The 20,368-nt window shown below is 42.2% G+C and overlaps 1 protein-coding gene across 7 annotated transcripts in view; it reads left to right on the forward strand.

Annotated features, from left to right (window-relative positions):
- CTBP1 (C-terminal binding protein 1) overlaps window positions 1-20,368 on the forward strand; it is a 235,768-nt gene that overhangs the window by 160,405 nt on the left and 54,995 nt on the right. For 2 of the 7 annotated variants that reach the window (XM_058837318.1, XM_058837316.1), the window contains exon 1: window positions 10,052-10,297. The exons of 3 other annotated variants lie outside the window; for them this stretch is intronic. Coding sequence is in view for 2 of the 4 variants with exons in the window: in XM_058837316.1 (XP_058693299.1) it covers window positions 10,258-10,297 (40 nt within the window). In the remaining 2 variants the exon portion in view is untranslated. Of the gene's footprint in view, window positions 1-10,051; window positions 10,298-10,561; window positions 10,810-20,368 lie in introns of those variants that run through there. 2 more of the 7 variants (XM_058837315.1, XM_058837320.1) reach the window with 2 other exon arrangements.

The following is a 20,368-nucleotide window of genomic DNA, read 5'->3' on the forward strand; positions in this document are numbered from 1 at the left end:
TCTGAATCCAATCTGTGCTCCACAATGTACACTCAGCGCCCAATGGAGACAGCCGTTCCAATCATGTATACACAAGGAATATTTGTTATCCATTGTAGTATTTTGCCTGCAGCTTTGAGAGACCCAATTTTATCTTCCCTTAAGCTGCCAAAATGATGTCAGCATCAGCATGGTCCTTTTTTATTTTTCTTTGAATGTTTCAAGAACCAAGAAATTGAGCTGTTTGTTGATAAATGAAGGTTTATGTAAAATACATATAAATTTAAGCAATTTAACTCAGTGCAGTAAAATGGCCTTTGAAATGAGATTTAAATGTGAGTTCTTGAAAATCTGGTTGGTTAGATGTGCAGAAAATAACAGACAGTTGACTGCTAAGAATGCCATAAACAATAATTAGGCTGTGAGGAGCAGTTAATGATAGATGACCAAGTATGTATTATATATCTTCTCAATGTGCATCATCTTGGCTTCATGCTGCCAAACTGTGTGTGTGCTGTTAGATTAAAAGTTAACTAGAAACAAGTTCTAGATAAATTAACAAACAATTTCTTTGGTGTCCTTTCCCTTCCATCATTTCCCTTCCCCCTGCCCCCACATTTTTTTTTTTTTTTTAAGAGAGCCAAGAGACTAAGCTTAGGTCACAAATGAGATGAGTTTGATGACCTCAGTCTATGGCCTCTTAGACATCTGTCTATATCTGAAAACATCCATAGATTTTAGTACAGTTGGAAATCTCTTGTCAGGCAAGATTCAGGAATAGACTGGGAACATTTAATTCGGCTTGTGATTGTAAAACCTCAAGAAATGAACAAATCATCTCCTTCAATACTTGGTATTTTAGTAAAAATTACAGTTATGATGCATAAAAGGAAAAACATTCAAAATACTCATTGAACCAAAGTAGGGTTGTTTTTCTTTTTCTCCTTAGACTATTTATTATCTCAATGAATTATTGTTCATTCCTTTCTTGTGATAGTTCTTTCTGATGTGGGGCTTCTCTGTAATGTTAATCATAGAGGTGCAGCCTCTGGGAAAGACACAAACTTTAACCTTTCTGGGTCACAGGTCTCGGAAGCCACTTCAGTTAGAGATCAGCACAGTACAGCAATACACAGCGTGTTCCCATTTGTTTCCAGGTCTTTCAGGAAAAGAGAATTAATTATTTATACCTTATCTCTATACATTTACTTATTATTACAGCTCAGTTGTCTTTAGCCTCCAGTAGTTAATTTACAGTACATTTTTCCTAAGGTAACTTCATCATCTGTGATATAACTTGCACTGTTCATAAGGCGTATCAAATCATTTTAATTAAGAACCCAATCTGTTTGCATGGAAGTATTTCCCTTTTGGTCTGTATCTGCTGAACTTTCTTCTTCCTGTGGTGATGTACAAGCCTGTACTGTGAACATTCTTCCAGATACATAAAATAATACAAATTAATAAAAGAGTATTCTGATATCAGTGATTCTTCAGCTGTTCACAGAATTATATAGGACCCAAAGAAACCATAAGAATTTGAAGGAAAAAAATAGGCTTTATATTCTTTAAGATCTTACTCAGAATTAGGTGATAAAAGCGAAAACTTAAAAATTATGTATTGTATCAATGCTGCAGATTTTTAATGTTTATTGTGTTACTTTTGATCTTGTAATTCAGATGGCACATCAGTGTAGTGAAAAATAATAGTTCATTACATAAAAGCAGTATAAGATACCCTGCTTCATGAAAAAGACAGCATATGTTAAGAAACCAAGTAATTGTCTTGATGAAATAAATGAAAAAAAAACCCAAAAACAAGATCTGCAACATGGTGTGCATTAATAGAAACTGCTTTCAAAAGGTACATAATGTTCCAAGTCCTCTTCTACTCAATATTCTGTTCCAGGAAATTTACCTTTCAAAACTGTCATAGAATTTATTTTAGTGCCATTTGTTTTGCTCTGCAAGCCACTTTCTATAATTTACCAGCAGTCCTGCTTCACTGGGGAGGTCCCAGGTGACTGGAGGTCACCAAATGTGACACCCATCCACCAGATGGGCCAGAAGGAGGATCTGGGAACTACAGGCCTGTCAGTCTGGGCTTTATGAAAGGCAGGTCCTGCTCAACCAACCTGATCCCCTTCGATGTCAGGGTGGCTCACTCGGGGGATGGGGGAAGGACCTGGACAAGTGACATGACAAGAAGAAGAGGCCTCAGGTTGTGCCAAGGAGGCTTAGATTGGATATTAGGAAAAATTTTGTCATGGAATGGGCGCCCAAGCATTGGAGCAGCCTGCCCAGGGCAGTGGTTGAGTCACTGACCTTGGAGGTATTTAAAAGACATGTAGATGTGGCACCTGGGGACATGGTGTAATGGTGGCTTTGGCAGTGCTGGGTTAATGGTTGCACTCAGTGATCTGAATGATTCTGTTTATAGCTCAGGATGAACTCTTTGTGGGCTTTCCACGGTGCCATTGTGAATCACAAACACTGCAGATGTGTCAGCCCAGCCACCTTGCCAATGCCTGCCTGGTACAACAAGAGCCGTGTTTAAAATTGCACCAGTGATCCTGCTGTCGAGAGTAATGGTTGTTTTGAGATGATGGAGTTCCCAGAAGACACTTGTAGGACCGGAGTTGTGCTGTGCTGTGATACAAATTGAACAAAACATCTCTGTCAGATGGTGTTTTTCTGTGTAGAGGAGTTGAACCGTTTAAAAGACAATGATTTAGCAAACATTTTCATGAGATGTGTTCTCTCTGCAGTGTCTTCTTCATGTAATATGATAAGGCCTTTGGAAAGTTTATCCATTAATCTTTAAATAATACCATCCTATCATAATGCTCAGTGTTGCCTTAGTCTGTAAGTCAGGGTATTTGGCAGTAAAGATCAGCTCAAATAGCAGTAAATCTGTTGATACTGATTATCACCTCTTTGAATCGCCTTTGCTTCTGTAGTGAAATTCTGTGTTACATGAGTATAAGTAGTGTGATCTTTCTGCTGGGAGAACACACTGCTCCCTCATTATTCAGCTATACAAAGGGAGTGTTCTCACTATATTTCATTTTTTTTCCCACATCACTCTGTAAATCACATAAATTGATGTCCCTTATGGATTTGGACTGTATCTTGGGAGTCTTGCATAGAGATAAGGATTTCTTGCTGTTTACTTTTCAGCTATTCAGTTTTAAGTCGTGAGAATAGGAAGTAAAAAAGCTTCATGAGAGTATTTTGGTTTAATAAAAATAAAAAGGTGGGCTTCTCAATAACCTCCTATAGATGTTTGTTAGAAAAGGATACATGTATTAGGAGTGTGTTGCCAGGTATACGGAGGCTGAGAACATGGAATATGTTTCTTTGGCTGACAGGGTACGTGTTTTACACATGAAACCTTGCTAGTTTCTTTTTACTGTTATAAAACCACTGTAATGGATTGCCTAGCCTGTGCATGTTCCATGTGTTGTAAATATGGAATTGATTTTCATTGCCCATGTCTTTGCTTGCTGTTCTTCTCTACTTGAATTTTCCTGTTAGAGTGCAAAGATCACTAACATTGGTATTACTTTTACGTATTAAATAGGATGTTTTTCTCATTTTGTTTACAAATCTCTGGATATACTACTTCTTGAATTAAATTAAATAATTTTAATCTCCAGGTAGAACTTGCATGTTTTGTTAAATTACCTAACAGTTATCAGTGGGCAGGTTTTACTGTGTTCAGGCAAATGTATTCAGGTTTTTCGATGAACCATTGTCTTCTGTTGCTTGTTACAGCTGCTGTGCACAGCGTGGGTTACTGAAGGTACCTGAAGTGCTTGACTGATGGGGTGCAGCTGCTGACTGGTGTTGGGGTGCAGTGTGATCAGATTTTAATTGGACAGGGATGTGATCAGTCAGGGACAGCCAGGGAGGTGCTGTCTCAGGAGCTGGTGTGGTGATTCACTAGAGGTCACTTTTTGCTCACTAATGAACCACTCTCTTATCTCAGCAGTAGGTGACAGTGGAGTGCTGGTAGTGCAGTATTTCATGGTGGTGCAAAGCAGTGCTCCATTTGGAAGAGGATGAAATTCAAGCCTGGTAACTTGTCATCATCCCGTGTAAATTTGACAAAGCAGGAGAGTTCATTTCAATGTAATAAATGTACATAATCCCAGTGTGTGGTCGTGCTTAAGGTCCTTGACAGCAAATAGACATTTTCATGTAACAGTGTTCTGTTTTTTTCATCCTTTAGTATTCTTGCTGGTTTTTCAGATAGGTAAGACTTGTGCTTAATTTCAGAGCAAAGTCTCTAGCTAAATTTTTAGTGAGATGTGGCTTCGATTTCATATGTGTTTAATTTTTCTTGAGGGCATCCTCAGTCTTGTGGTGTGTGTTTGAAACAAGGAAGTATGATGCTTTCTATGCCACCTAGTGAATGAATGACAGTCACAAATGCAAATATAATTTGGGAACTTGAAAACTATCGCTGATACAACTTTCGCTTTTTTCCCTGGCTGCTTTCTGTGCAACTTTGACAAAAATAAGATGCCAAGTGTGTTAGAACTCAAGAGGAGCTGGAAGATAGTAGAGTACAAAGTAAGACAGCCCAGTAAGACACACCCACAGTAGCAAGTTCACTCAGGACATCCACTGTTTCTGTTTAGGCTGTTTAGGATCATTCATTATTCTCAATATTACCTGTGAAATTACCACCATCAAAGAGGTTATTGAATCTACTACAGACTTGTGGGTTTTGATCCCTTCAGTTTGCCTCAATATGTAGATCTCGTTTTTTTGCATGCAGAGTGCAGCATTATAAAGAGTATCTGGTTCTCATTATACTTCTAAAGAGACAGATTTCATAACTATTCTGCATAGGCCAGAACCTACTTCCCTTAATCATCTAAAAAATAGCACTTTGCTTCATGACCAAGCCCAGACTGATTTTAAACTTGAGAAGTAAATTACTACTCAATAATCCAGTTCTATAAAAGTAAATGCAGAATGTTGTTATGCTGGTTCATTATGTTGAAAGCATTATAATTTTTAATGGAATGTAAGCGTAATATATTGTAAACGCCTTCTTAACACTTTGGGAGACAGCTGGATCTGTGGTCTCACCAAGTGAGGGATACCCCCTGCCCACAGAATTTTGTTAGTAGCTAAATGTAAAGTTTTAAGATTTCATTAACAGCAGGACTCTCAGTGTAATATCTCTGCAACTTACACAGTTTGAGTGAGCTCCAAGATTTCAGACAGGTGAGGAGGAGAAAACCTTCCCCAGGTCACTAATCCATTTTTTGTCCTTTCATGTTAATTGGCGGTTCATTCCTGGGAACACAGATTGCGCCGCTTCTCCTTTACCTCATCCAATGTCATATCCCCAAAGAAGCCCTGGCAGCGCAGAAGGGAGCGAGCCATATGGGGCAGGTTGCAGTTGTTCCTTCAGGTCTGGATTTATTCCACTGTGAACAGATGGACAATGGCTGACATCCACTAATGGTTCTTGATAGGTTTCTTTTGCTGTTCATCTCTATCTTTTTTTCTCTTCAGCCAGAACACAGACCATCATCCAGGAGATGGTCTGGTAACTCCTTCTGACTAGATGGAAAATAATAGTCTCGTTTCATGACAACCAGAAAATGCAGAGGATTTAATTCCACCCTGTTTCTTATGTTTTTAGCATTTGTATGAAGAGGGTGAGATCAAGAAGAAAATCCATCCCTTAGTCACTTAATGTAGATAACATCAGAGGAGAGAGTTTTTCTGTGTTCAGTAGTTTGAAGGGAATTGATTCTTCCATTCATTCAGCTCACTGCAAACTTTTTCACTTCATATTTCCAGCATAGAGCTAGTAGAGCTGTTCCATTCTAAGAAAGGAGCAATGAACATTTGGCATTACAGAAATGATTCTGAATGTTTGTCAGAGCTGAACTTGTTCATTAAGTGGAACCTTAATCTACTACTTTGATCCTTCACCTTCTTTATAACAGTAGATGAAGGTCCTCTATTTTATTTCATGCTTGCAGTGACCACAATTTATTAAAGATGAGGTGGTTCTCTTTAGTCAGTTATTCTTTTTTTTCCCCCATTTTCCCCTCAGAACCTGCTGAAGATTTTTCTCCAAAATTACTTTCACATGAACCAGAAAGCATTAACTTCTTGCAGTGGGAAGTTGTAGACAGAGGAAGTTATAACTGAAAAAAAAATAAAAAGCAGCTGTAATTAAAATATGCAATTGCAAAATCAAAGTAGGCTGATCTCGGTGTTATATAAACAAATACTTTTCAGGATCTAAGTGAAAGAAATAAAGAAATATTTAAATCCAAAGTTTTCTTTCCAGGTTTTAAATAAATTGAATTGACTTAGTTTGATTATACATTTAAACAATCCATTTTAGGATAAAGGTCAAGTGTTGGGCCTGCTGTATCCAACCATTCTTTTCTTCTGACATAAATCTCTCCTAGGATCTCCTAATAGCATCTGCAAGATTTACTGTTGACAAAAGTTCAGATATTCCATTGAAACGTAATCTTGCATTTTGATTAAAAATGCATAAAGGTTTTAAATTTATGGCTTTAAAAACTGTTACAATGAATGACGTCTGTTTGATAACAAAGCAAAATCATGCATGAAAGAACCAGCATGTACGGCTGTGACAAACCAAAGAAAAACTGTAAGCACACAATAGCAGTATTTTTGTGTAAGGAAATTGTCAAACCTCACTATTCACTTCACAAAACATTCAACATATATCTTGGCTCACTGCTTAGGGGGTAAAACAGTGAAACTTCCTCTTTCAGTATCTTCAGAGTCACATCTGCTAAAGATAGTAGACCCTAATGCACTGAATTGGTCAAAGCCCAAGGTCATGCCCTTATGATTGCCCATTCTGAGAGGAATAAAACTTTTACTTAAATTATACATGTGGCTGTTAACAGATACACTTAAAACAATGTATTTGCTCTGCAGCACATGTGCTGGTCCAGCTGACTCTTAAGAAGCCGAGAAACAGTTCAGGGGCTTTGAAAAATGCCATAATTCTTAGTGCAGGGCACAGAAGACACTCAGCTGTGTTACACTGCTGTTGAAAAAAAGCGCTTACAGCAACAGCAGTGTCCAAATGCAGTAAGAGGATAGGGATTGCTAGGCTTTGTGAAAGATGTACTTGTAGCTGTGTGAGCCATAATGTAGAAGTTGTGAAGATGACTGAATACAAGGTGATCCAGAGGCGAGCTGCTGGACAAAGCAGGAAGCAAATTGATGGGGAAGCTGGAGGCTTGTCTGGAGTTAGCTGGTCTGCTCCTGGATTTTTTCATGTCCAGTCCAAAATTAGGCCACTGATAGCCATGTAGAGGAGGAGGGCTGAATTTTGGGAAAAATTAGCTGCATTTTCTTAAGCAGAAAGAGCACTTCATTGTGTTCTGAAGGAAGACTTCAATTTCTCTTGAGTTACTCCATGTTCTTTTGCATCCTGAGAGCCTGCATAGTTTGTTCTGTAGAGCAGGTGCCTTGTGGCAGCTGTCGAGCAGGGTGGAGAGACCTTTTGGCTGGGGAGATGGGGTCAGATAACCTCTCTCCTTCAGCAGGTGCAACTCGCCTTGCTGCTGCTGGAGGGCACACTGTTGGTCCAGTTAGCATCAGCTGAGGATCTAGCCCATGATGTTTTCCCAGGAAGTGTGAACTTGTGCCAGGAGGGAACCAAGTCCCGTGTTACCTATGGTGTGTGTATTTGTTAGGTCTGTGTACAATCAGAAAGGAAAAAGAGCAAGCATATGAATCCCTTCACGAAGTAGCGTAGAGAATACCAAACTGCAGTATTAATAACCTCCTGTTATTGAATCCTCCATCTGTTCATCATGCCAACTTATCCTCACTTAGAGCACTCCCCTTGTCATAATATTTTGCGCCACACTCCCCTCCCTCCCCGAAGCAGCAGTTCCAGTTTAGATCTAAACATTTGCCCAGTCATGTAACCCCACCGAGGACATGGTCTCAGTGCCTGGATCTGTTTATGTTTCTCTATTAAAAAATGCAACCGAATTCTTAATTTCATTTCTGATTTTTTCCTTTTCTACTAGTGATTTTTTTTTTCTTGAAATTTTCATATCCATATTGATATTCAGAGATATTTCTCTTGTGGTTTAAGTGTGTCTGACCCCCTAATGCTCATTCCTGATACTTTGCCACATGGCAATTGAAGCATTTGAACATTGAAGTGAGGGAGACAAATATAATGATTTTCTCCTTAGAGCTTTGATATGTATGTGTTTTTATATTTGCTAACATCTATAAATGGCAATAAAGTGGTTAGCCACTTTAAAGTGATTAAACCCGAATTTATTTATACAAACCCCACGTGAGGTGCTTGGCTAGATGCTGCCCTAGTGATGCACAGTGAGAATTTAGGGAAACTGTTCTTTGAGGGATGTCTGAGACGTCTGTGCTGAGCCACTAAAGGCTTTCCCAGGAATACAGGAGGAAAATGAAGATAAATCAGAGTCTGCATAAACTTGTCCTGGGAGTTACCTCCCAATCCCGGTGGATAATCCCATGAAAGGGACAGACTACCTGGGAAATGATGGGGGAAAGCAAGTTATTAGGGAGCTGGAGCCAAGCGGCTGAAGGCTGCCTGTATGCTAAAATCCTTGAGTTGTGCCCTGAACGGATTCCTGAAATCCACACAACTCAGAGGCTGAAACCGCCCTTCATAACCTCTAGGTTCAAATATTCTCCTCATAGAAAAACCAACTCCCAAAAAAGCCCGGGGGAAAATCTGCAGCTCTGTTCGTTCTCCCAGTGAATTGCTCTCGTTTACTCCCCAGGAGTCTGCGTCTATCCGAGGGGGTCCGGGTCCCTGAGGGATGCTGGGGCCGTTTGCTGACAGGAAACGATCGTTTTATTTCTGGAAAAACCCAGAGAAGGGATGTTCGCTGCTTAGCTGGGCTGGGCTGTGGGTGGGGACGGACGAGCGAACGGCCGCGGCTCCGCTTCCCGCCCGCGGCTGGGAAAGAGGAAGGGGCGGCTGGGAAGAAGGGGCAGCTGTGCCAGTAGAGTGAAAGTTTCTGGGAGGGCTGGAGCGGAGCTCCGGGCGCTGAGGAGAGAAAAGCCGCGGGGCAGGAGCCGGCGGGGCCATGGCGGCCGCCGCTCCCTCACCGCGCCCAGGCGGGGCCGCCGTCAGCCGACCCAGCGGCCGCGGGGGCGCCGCCGCCACTTTGGTTTGCGTCGGCCGCCGCCGCCGCTGTTGGGGCGGGGAGGGTATGGCGGGCGCGGGGTGACCCCGGGGGAGCGCGGCCACGTGGGCGCGGTGGGAGCATCCCCGTGGGGAAGAAACCAGCCTGGGATTCACCGAGTTCGGGCAATTCGCTGCTCTTTCTCTAAGAGAAAACAGCCCTGCGGAGACCGCGCTGTTAGTTCTGGGGCTCTTCAGGGCGGATCAGGGAAGCTGCAGCTGGCACTGACCCTCACCCGGGGCTAAATTAGAAGGTTATGGCTTTATTTGTTTTCATTCCTGTTCGTGAGGGAAAAGCCTTAGCCGAATCACAAATAGAGCGAAAAGTGCTGATGTTTAGGGATGCCAGGAACAGGCAGAAAGGGATGGGCAGGAAGTTCCACCTGAACACGAGAACTTCTTTCCTGTGCAGTGACTGCACTTGGAATACATCGCCCAGAGAGGGTGTGGAGCCTCCGTCCCTGGAGATGTTCCAGAGCCGTCTGGATGCAATCCTGAGCCAGGCGCTCTGGGAAAACCTTGTTTGAGCAGGGAGGTTGGACTCGATGACCCGCTGTGGTCCCTTCCAGCCTGGCCTATTCCGTGACTCCGTGAACGCAGCCGGCGTTAACTTTGCCGAAGTTCCAAGAGAACAAAACAAAAAAGAAAACAAAGCAGCGGCTGCGTCGCGTCCCGGGGCAGCTCCCGTTTTTACTGCGCGCGGCCGACCCAAGCTCGCCCGCCCCGCTATCTCGTTCGTCCCGGCGCCCGCCTAGAACCAGGAGATCGAGCCTGGGGGGCGCGGCGGCGGCGGCGGCCGCTCCCCCCCCCGCTCCCCCCGCCGCCCCACCCCGCCCCTCCCTCCGCGGGGGCGGGCGGGCGCGCGTGCGCGCGGCGGCGGCGGGGACGCGCCCGGCGGCGGGGGCGCGCACCGAGGCGCCGCTCAGTTCGGGGGCGCCCACGGAGCGGCCGCCATATGCCGCGGCTGCCGCGGCGGCTCCGAGCGGCGCTGCCCCCCGGCATCCTCCTCGTCCTCCTCGTCCTCCTCCTCCCCGCGGCGGGCGCGGACGGAGCCCGGCGCCTCCATGGGAAGTTCGCACCTTCTGAACAAGGGCTTGCCTCTAGGTAACCATCCGGCCTGCTCGCCGCGGTGCGGGGCGGGCGGGGAGCGGGGCGGAGCGGGGGGGACACACACGAGCGGCCGCCGCCGCCACCGCGCTTTGTGTGCCCGTCACCGCCGCTCCGGGCCCCGCCGCGGGCAGAGCGGCTGCCCTGGCGGCCGCAGCGCCGGCGCAACTTTGCCCGGTGGCTGCTTTTTGAGGTTGGGTGAAAACATAAAGGGAAATAAAAACGAGAGGCGTGGGGTGCGAGTCGTCCCGAAGTACCAAACTCAAAGGGCGCTAAAGCTGCTCTCGGGAGGGGTTTGGGGTGTTGGGTCCCCCAGGAGGGTTTTGAGGTGTTGGGTCCCCCCTCTCGCTCCTGGGGTGAGCGGTGCCGACTCCGAGCTGCGGGAAAGCTGGGCCGGTGTATGGATAAACAGGAAGTTTAAAAGCGGCGTTTTATTGCTGTAAAAAAGTGCTTAAGGCCTGCCTGGTGGGATGGTTTTGGCAGAGCTGCGGACGGGTTGTGTATCAGAGGTAAGGCTCTTCACCCTAAATCTCAATTTCTCTGTTTCTCCTTTCCCTTTCTTTTTTTTTTTTTTTTTTTTTTTTAAGCATATATTTACGCTGTTGTTTTTTAAGGTAACATGAATGATATATACAGAGTGATGTTACAGATATGCCTCCAGAATTGCCTGGCATAAATTGTCATGTTAATCTGAAGGTGATTTTTTTTCCTGCCCCCAGACATAAGGAGACAGAATGTCGATTCTGTTTATAAACATTATAATTTTGTAAGCAAATTTTAGCAAAGGAAGGCTACAAAGCATAGAATAAGGCTGTAGATATGAGTCAGACTGCTATGCTGCTTTGTTTTCCTCTAAAAATTTAAATTCAAAAGTCAGGATTTAAGTCACAGAGCTGAGCTGGACAGAATAATGGTGGAAAATATTGTTAGCAGTGCTGTTTTTTAAAATTTAACCTGTTGTAACTTAAATTGAACAATTTCGTAGTGCCTTATATTTTAGTAAGTGTCATCCTTATCAGAAAGAATATTTGCTTTTAGGCCATGGTGGAGCAGCTAAAGATAATCATCCCTTTAGCCTCGGTGAAAATAATGAGGCCTAATAAACTGAAGTGAGTGTGTACTTTCTTTTTCAGTGAATTAAAATTAACTGTTGTGTTTGCGACGTGTATATGTGTTTTGAGTGCATTGCACTGATTCCTCCTCCAGGGTCTTAAAAGATGAAAATATTCTTATTTAGTATTCAAGCCCCTTGGCAAGTAGCCTTGATGCCCTTATTAAAATATTTTAAATCTCATTATTCTGTGCAACTAGGAAGGAAGCAAGAAAATGCTAAGAAAAATAAAACATTCTATAATAATTTCATATTGAGATCGCATTAAGTAGTACTTTGAAAATCTGTTTCTTTTATAAGTAAGAAGGGTTAAAAAGCTGAGTATAAATTAGACTGCTAGCAGAAAGATAATTGTCCAGTGCATCTCTTTGTTCTGTGCTCTTATCTGTTTTATCTATTTTTAGCTGTGCGTTGGTGAAGCAGGCATGTAAAATCAGCAGCCCAAACTGCTAACTTTAGTGTATTTTATAATGTTGCTCTTTATTGACCCCCAAAGGCAGCAAGATTTCAATATTGGAATTCCTTAATATTTGACAGATAGCATCCTCTTCAGTTTATTATTATGTCAGCCATCCCCAGAGTGAGGTAGTGACAAAATATTTTGCCCATTGGCAATTCACTGGTGTATTTCAAATCAAAAGGAAACAAACAACCCTCTGCCCCCAACCTGCCTTTCTTCCAGCCTGAACAAGAAATGGGTGTTTATGAGGTGGCTGCAATTCATGAACATGAGAGAAAGTGAGAGAGTTAAATTGATCCCTCGTTTTTGTCATTGTTAATACAGAATAATACTTGGGATGTGAATTTAGTTTCTCTGTGTTTGTTTGATGGCACTGAGCGTGTAAATTGGTGCAGAGTCAGTGGTGTGTTCTCCGTTCTTCTGTAAACAGACCCCCATGCCCCCCCAAATAACACCGATTCAGTGTTTTTGTAAGGGAAAGTGTTACTTATGTTACTGAATTGGCAAATAAAATAGTAATAATCGTGAGAACCGCTGCAGTCATGCTCAGTAGAAGAGTTTAGTCAATGAAACTGCTATTTTGAAATGAAACTACTCCAGTCACCTTTGTGAATTTTGCAGTTGAGTGTTGTCATATGTAGTTAAGGAATAGCTGGAGCGTGCAGCTTCTGAGCACACAGTATGCTGCTTGTAGAAAACTCATCGTAAACATTGTATATGTGGTGCTACTTTGTCATCCTGTGGAGTTCTGATAGCATGATAAAAACAAATTACAAGTGCCCTTATGTTTGTCAGTTTGGTTACCTCTTGACTTGTCCTTCTGCATCATAAAGATAAAATAGTGTCTGCCCTTTGTTAAAAATGTGTGATCCTTCATTTTATTAATTCTCAGTTTCTGAGAGCTATTGTTTTATTTGCAGTGTAAATAGAGTGGGTTGCAGCTCTTAGCCAAAAGTGTGATCCGAGAGATTAGGATTGGGCTGTATACTGTGAAGTGTTATCATACAGATATAGTAGTGCACTTGCCAACGTTTTGAAACATAAAGTCAATCCCTCATTATCAAAAAAGAACATCTACTGCAGATCACTGACTAGGCTGGGTCATCCCTTTTGGGGAGAAAACTGATACTCTCACAAAGTACCTTCTTCTATGTGAATACTGTAAATATAAAAAAAAAAAACAAAACCAAATGCTTATTTTACCAGAAAACAGTTTGAACAGCAGCAAGTGTGTAGAAAGGCACAGATTTTAATGTCTTTTAAGCAAAAATGCTGAGAAGCAACATAGTCTTCAATTTGCTTATGTGAAATAAAATGCTAAACTTGAAACTGTGCTGATGTTTTGGGCTAAAAGTGCTTGTTGCCATTTTGTCTTGACTTACGTACCATGCATTTGTAATAACTGTATTTCTTGAAGCTTATCTGGATCACTTGGCTGCTCGTGTGTGTGAGACCCGCCTTTAAGAGTAGTAGTCAGGTTTTTGCCTCCCAAGCCAGCTGGGAACATTGATGAGGTGATACTCCAGCATGTGTCAAGCTTTCAAATCCCAGAGCAGTTGGCAGTGCAGCAGCGTAGCAGCCTCCTCTGAGGCTCCCTCACCTCCTGGCCTCATAATTATTTATTTAGTGTGAGAGTAGAGATGAAGTTACACTTTTAATATGTGTCTTAAAATTTAAGGTGAGGAAGAAAGTTGTAGTACAGAGCCCTTTAGCCTTAGTTCCTCAGCTGCACGTGCTTTCTCACTCCCAGACAGCGGAGCAATAGATTTACAATTTGAGAAGACAAATTCCCAGCTGTAGTTTTGGGTCTCTTTCTCCCCTATTGCCTCAAGAGCAAAGATGATGATTCATTTTAATCTGTGAATTGATCAGGAAAACATGCATTGCAGATAAATCTAAAATTAACATTTCCTGCTGAAATGTAACTCTTTGCTCCCTTGCCAATATTCCTCTGGGAAAACTGGAGAAGCGCGGCGGTGCTTCCAGTTGTGGCGGGTGGTTTAGGATCTCCGAGCTGTGATTACAGCAGGATCTTTTCCAGTGCACAGTAATCCTTAACCCATCTCCCCAAATGATTAATGTGATGGGAAGTGTTTTGGGAACCTGGCAGCACCCAAGTGTTGGCTGGCTGGAACTGGTGTGTGTCCTCATGTGGGGATGCTGTGGGGAAGGGGAATGGAGTAAGCATTCCAAATTGTTCATGACGTGAAAAAGGCGCTGAGAGTACCCAGATTAGACATTTTTGGGGCCCTTTGGTATTCAGCTTTGGTTTGGTGGTTGAAGTGGGTAAAAACTTCAGATTGTTTTTGAACATGACCAGAGACCTATCTGGTTCCTCAAGGAACTGGGGACAGTCCCTGGGCTCCTCTGATTTGTGCTACCCGATAGCTGTGACCTGTGGCACGTCAGGGTGGGAAGATCTGGATCCACAATCCCCAGCCCCACCAATAGGCTCTGCCCCACTGAAGATGGCCCAGGGATGGATGCCTGCCTTAACCTTGGTTTTTACTCCCATGGATGTTCCAGCAAAAATGAAATAATAATTAAAAAAACCCAACAACTTCACAAAGTAAAATTAAGCGCCAAATGAAGAAAAATATCACTCAGAATATCACTCAGAATAACCTCTCCTGAAAAACATCTGTGCCTTAGATGAATAGGTTAATTGATTTTGATGTGCAAAGCATAAAGTGTTTATTTTTGCTATAGCAGAATGAGTAATTAATTTTTGAGGAAGATTATGAATTAGCTTGTTCTGTCTTCTGGAATATTTTTGTCACTTCATTTCAAACATCATGTTTCCTATATTATTATTCTATTTACTAATTATCCAGTTTATGTCTAATCAACATAATTGAAAATTGACATTGTTTGAGTTTTTTTTTTCTTTGAACTAAATGTAGTTAATACGATAGCATATCTCGTGCTGGTATTTATTTTGGACAACTATTTCTCATCCTTGCATTTTCATCTTTTTTTATACATACCTTTTTCAAGGGGCTTTTAGAGGAACTTCCTGGCAGTATACCTGCCAGGGTATTCAGCCAGAAGGGATTCTATGCAGAAAGCAGAGAAAGGTGGCCCTGGGCACAATTGTTCAGCTAATTCTGAAGCTGAGGCATTAATAGAAAGCTTTTATTTCTGTTGCATATGAAGCCTTTGTTGTCTCAGTATTAAAGCACAAGGTAATGTGATTATATAATTTTGCTTTACGTGAGGTATTTTAAGGCATATTTTAACAGTTCTATTTACAGGTCAGTGGATGTCCCTTATCTGTGCCTAAACCACCCTTCAGCGAGTTGTGTCACCACCGGCAAAGTTACATAAGTCTGCAGTGAGAGTTGTGCATGCTTTCTGCTGCGTGTGTGCCAGAGCTCACCACGTTACCCCTCCTCTCCTTTTGGTCTATTTAGGGGAGCTCTGATGCCAACTCACAAAAAAAAGAGGAAGAAAGCAGGGAAACATTTCTTGACTTGAGTCACAGTTCCAGATTGCTTTGTGCAGCCCAAAATCTGTGTTGTTGGATGTGCTCTCATGGTCTTCCTGAACAGCACCAGTATTTTTTGATAGGTTCCATCTTCTGCTGTGGGACTCAGGCACACCCTATGATGAGGGGATTGGGAATTCTGTCCCAGTGGGACATGCTGAAAGCTTTAATAGCAGTGAATTATCACACAGCCATGCAGAACATGACAAGAGCATGACTTTTGCTGCCTCTCAAACCAGGCGTTGCTCGGCACCTTCTGTGCTATGTTCACGCGTGACCTTCTGAAGTGAGAAATGTTTGTATTTGAGGAAACCACGGTGGGCAGCCTAGCATTGTGCATATTTACTTGAATGTGTCTGGTTTTGTGCAGAAGGGATGTAGGCCCTTGCCCACAGATTGTTGGACAGTCAGGGCAAGGTCTAACTGCAGCAGATAGTGGTTTAGGAAAGATGAGCTCTTTCCTAAGACCTTCTCTGCAGAAGAGAGTGGTCCTGCTTTCAGTTTTGCTCGTGTCAGAGCCTCTGAAAGCCAGGCTTGCTGCTGTTGCTGCTGCCATGTCTTCTTTCCCACCCTCCAAGCATGATCAATAAGAATTAGCCCGTGGCTGCCCCGTGATGCCAACAGGAATGGCAAATGGGACTCTCCAAGGCTGTCCCTGTATTCCTGTTCTCTGGCAGGAGCATGCACTGTGTGCTGTGGAGCCCTGTGTGCATGGCCAGGCAGAGGAATGGCCAGGGGGCCGTCCTGCAGCGTGCTCGGCCAGGCAGAGCTCAGAAAAGAGCCAGGAGAGAAGTAGCACTGCAGTGGATTTTCATCATCTGCTACTACACATAGATTTTTTTTTCACTCTGGAAAATGTCATCATAGCCCTTGGGTGAGTCAGAAGTTGGGAGAATGAGCCAGAAAAGAGCTGTACCAGGATGTGTGCTCTCCAGTTGGATTGGGCTGATGTGCAGGAGGGTTTGTAGGAAGAGAGAGCTGCCCCAGGCAGCTCTTAGTCAGACTTACAGTCAGCAAGAGGTGCTGCTGGGGGCTGACAGACTGTAATGACTGTGCCATTGATGCAGATCCCTGTACCTTAGTTTATAATTGCAAAGTTTCCATCAGCTTCTGTGGTATTTTTACCTGAATATGGATTTTCAGAATTAACCTTCTATTTTAAGCCAAACAGTCCAAAAATGATGTTGCTTTTTGCATATTTGCAGCACTCTCAATCCTGCAAGGAAAATGTATGGCTTAGCAGAAACAGTGGTGTGGAGCACTTCATCAGAATTCCCAGATGAGTCAAATTTCATTAGATGGTTGCAGCCAGTTTGTCTCTTGCTGAGTGCGTAGCTTCAGTCTTTGCAGAGTCATGCAGGACAAAAGTGTTTAGCAGAGATAACCACAAGCCAGTCTCCAAACTCTCAAACTGATACTTAAATATTTTTTCACTTTAATGTGTTGTACCAGATATGTTAAACTGTTTATTTTCAACCAGGCAATGAGCGTTTTCACATTTGTGGTCTACCAGCCATCTTAATGTGTGTCTGGTGCTTCAGTGAATAGTATTAATGTGTATCACAGCCTTTCTCATGTCGTTGATTTTCCCATTCATATAATCAGGCTTACTGAGAAGTGATGTTCAGTAATTCAGTGTTGGCTATGTGTGTGTTCCCATGCTGACTGGAGCTGGGCAGCTATTTCCATTTTAATACATTATTTTTTGACTAAGAAAGGTCATTAAGGTGCTGATCAAAGCCACTGCACCATTTTAGGTTTTATTTTGCATCCCCACCAAATTCTCTCCTGCATACTGAAAGTCTGTCTGTGCTGGTTGTGCCTTTTTCCCAGCCTGTCCTGTGCCAGGATTACTGTCTTTTATTTCTGCTACCAGCAGAAAGTCGTGTTCATTTTGGTTGGTTTGTATTAGCTTTCAGGATCCTTTAAGATATAAAGTATGCAATATCAATTTTTAGTACCTCCATAAACTAGTTACTTGCACCTAAAGGACTGAATACCTTCACCCTCAATAAAGATTTGCAATGAATACTGCAGTTGCTTTATCCCATGAATTCTGTCAAATTTTCATTCATTTTTTTCAGCTCCTGTGAAACTTTTAAAGCTGATTTGAATTGTGTTGAATGTGCAGAGAGTTCTCAATGTGGAATCTTCTCTTTTTACCCTAAAACTAAAGTGGCTTCCTTCATCTGCCCTGCCTGAGATCCGTGGTCAGCAGTTTAGCCACCACAGCCCTGCTCCTTTGTGAACTTTAAACTCAGCACCACCAGGCAGCACATTTTTATTTTTTATTTTTATGAGCAGAAGCAGCGTCTAAAATGACCATTTATCTATGTAGAGCTTGATGTATTTTAGCCACGCCAGTCTAGATAAAAAGAAAGTCTTGCATTTTTTAAAAGCTTGTGGGAGGAGGCCCACAATAGAGGCTCCATTGTGCTTGCTCTTAGTACTGAGCGTACAGGAAATCACAAATTAGCTATGACGAGAGTATTGCAGGGGAGTTTTAAGTTTACTTAATTCCTATAGTATTGTATGGTTTTGAAAGATTTCACAATACATTGCCTTTTGGGTCTGGTTATGTATGCTGTTTATATTTGGCAGACTTCTGTTTAAGGCTTTCTCTTACCGTGTCTTTGTTCAAAAGATCTCCTGTTTTGAATCCTTGAATCCAGATGATTTTCCTTCTTAATGTAAATAGAGAGGTGTACAAATACTATTGGCATTTGTCTCATGACCACCCTGCAGCCATCTAAAATTTAAAACCTGCATTTTGTATTCAGCAGTGAGAACCATCTCCTTAAAGAAGGAAGTAGAAAAAGTTTTTAGTAGGAATTAGGAGAGCAGTAAGCTGCAGGCACAACTTTCCCTGTCTTAGCAGATTTGGATCCTGCAGGACATTAAATTACTCAGCTTCCAGTTGGTATCGATGGGAGCTGGAGTGAGCTCGCATATCGAAAGGATTCTGGCTGTATCCTCCACACTAAACCTGAGTTATTGCAGGGTAACACTTCTAAAATTTTGTTCAAAGGTTGGTTTGTTTCATTATTTGCAGTTGAGGAACAAGTTCTGCCACTCTTGAAAGATTCAGGATTATGGGAACTCTCCAAAATCATGGGTCTTATTTTCTTAGTCCTGTGAATAAATAAAGTACAAAAGAGTGTCTTGCTGGTAATGGAGAACTTGAAGTACTGGGAATATTGCAGTTTTGCATTGATTTTCATAACTTTACTACCATCTTCTTTCTGAACTGTTTTTTAAGTCTCTCAAATTCTGTTTGTGATTTTTCTGAGCTTTGTGGCTTTGTTTAAAATAAAATACATTAAAAAAATCTGTTAACAAATACATGAATATAAACTATTTTCTTAGACCCACAGTCAAGGGGGAAATAAAAACTCCCAAGAAATCGAAAATGAAGTTTGTGGTTTTTTGGTATCCTGGGGATACTCTCTCCTAGAAATTATGAATATTCCAAAGTGCGGTTTACATAATTCCAGCAGCTATTGAAGCGCCCTAAAGATTTACTGGCAAGAGGGGATTTTTCTTTTTTTTTGTGCAGGAGAAAATGATGTCCAAAATCATCTACTTCTCTCTCAGATTTTCAAAGAAAATTAATAAAAATAAATCTTCATTTTAGAAGACTATTTCTAAAAAGAAAATTAAACAGTGATTGTTTTTATAAATAGTAAATAACCTCACCTGTTACATCTAAGATGTCTTTGATCACAGGAGTGCACAGTAAAAGAAGTAGTCCATGAAAAGGCCATATAATACCTGGGAAGCTGCTTGCATTTACTTAAGTATGATTTTTAAATCAAGTTATTTAAGGTAATGCAAGCCTGTTTGAACTCTCTTTTAAGTAAGTAAAGTGGGACTAAGTGTACTAAGCTTATTTCACATTTGCATTAAGATATTTAGGAATCAGGAAAACCAAATTACTTTGTACTTTGCAATGACATTGTTAGGCAAGCGTGTTCTAGTTTTGAAGCACACTTGAGCATAAATACAGCTGCTTTGTGCAGCATTTGTACCTCTCTATAAAAGAGAACATCACTGAAGGACTTGTTTGACAAATTTAATGTCCTACATGGGAACTGAATCACCTCCGTGAAGTTATTTTGTTGGTTGGTTGGTTTTTGGGTGGTTTTGTTATGTTTGTTGTAGAAGAAGTTTCTGGTTACTAAAAATCTTACTTGAGTACTGAAGTCAAGGGCAGGTACTGACTTTCAGGGCAAATGTGGTCCATTATTGCCAGAGGAATTGGAAGAGGGAGGGGAACAGAGGTGGCAGTGGTAGCAGATGTCCCAGGTGGCTGTGGAACAGCCCAGATGGTCATGGTGGTTCTGCCACATCTGTGGGAGGCCTCAGAAGTGACCTGGGATAATTCACTTAATTTTTCTGTGCCCATTCTGTGCATGCAAATGATGGTGAGCTTGTCTGGGAAAGCACCCTGGGATCTGTTGGAAGTGGCACCAAATTAGAGTAGGATTCTTTAGTTAGTCGTGCTCTGAGTAGGTGCTTGGTTGGTCTTCTGTGTCTTGTTTTATCACATGGAAACAGTTTGGGAGGCAGTGAGTTTTCATTTGTGAACTGGTTTAAGGTAAATGCACTTATTAAAAAGACAACCTGTGGCTTGACTGAACACAGCACCGTGCAAAACATTCTGCTGTGACCGAAGGGCTTGCTTTCTCCAAATTAAAAATGTAATTTCCACCATTAAAGCTCTTCCTCTTCAAACAGCAAAAACCCCTCCTGTATATTTGAATCGGGAAGTTGTATTTGCCAATTAGCTTGACAGGACACGCATGCAAATGAAGCAGCAGAGTTCTGGTGAGTGAGGAGGCTGCAGCTCCATGTGCTGTGCGCTGGAATGTGGGGATGGTGTGTCAGCACCGAGTACCCTTGCTCCTGCTGGGATGCAAAGGCTTGGAGCAGAGATATGATTGCAAGCTATTTTTACTTAACAGTTGAACTTTGGAAGAGAAGAAGTAAGAGATAATTTCTTTCAGTTTG

The sequence above is a fragment of the Poecile atricapillus genome, chromosome 4 (assembly GCF_030490865.1).
Source record: "Poecile atricapillus isolate bPoeAtr1 chromosome 4, bPoeAtr1.hap1, whole genome shotgun sequence".
Taxonomy (NCBI): domain Eukaryota; kingdom Metazoa; phylum Chordata; class Aves; order Passeriformes; family Paridae; genus Poecile; species Poecile atricapillus.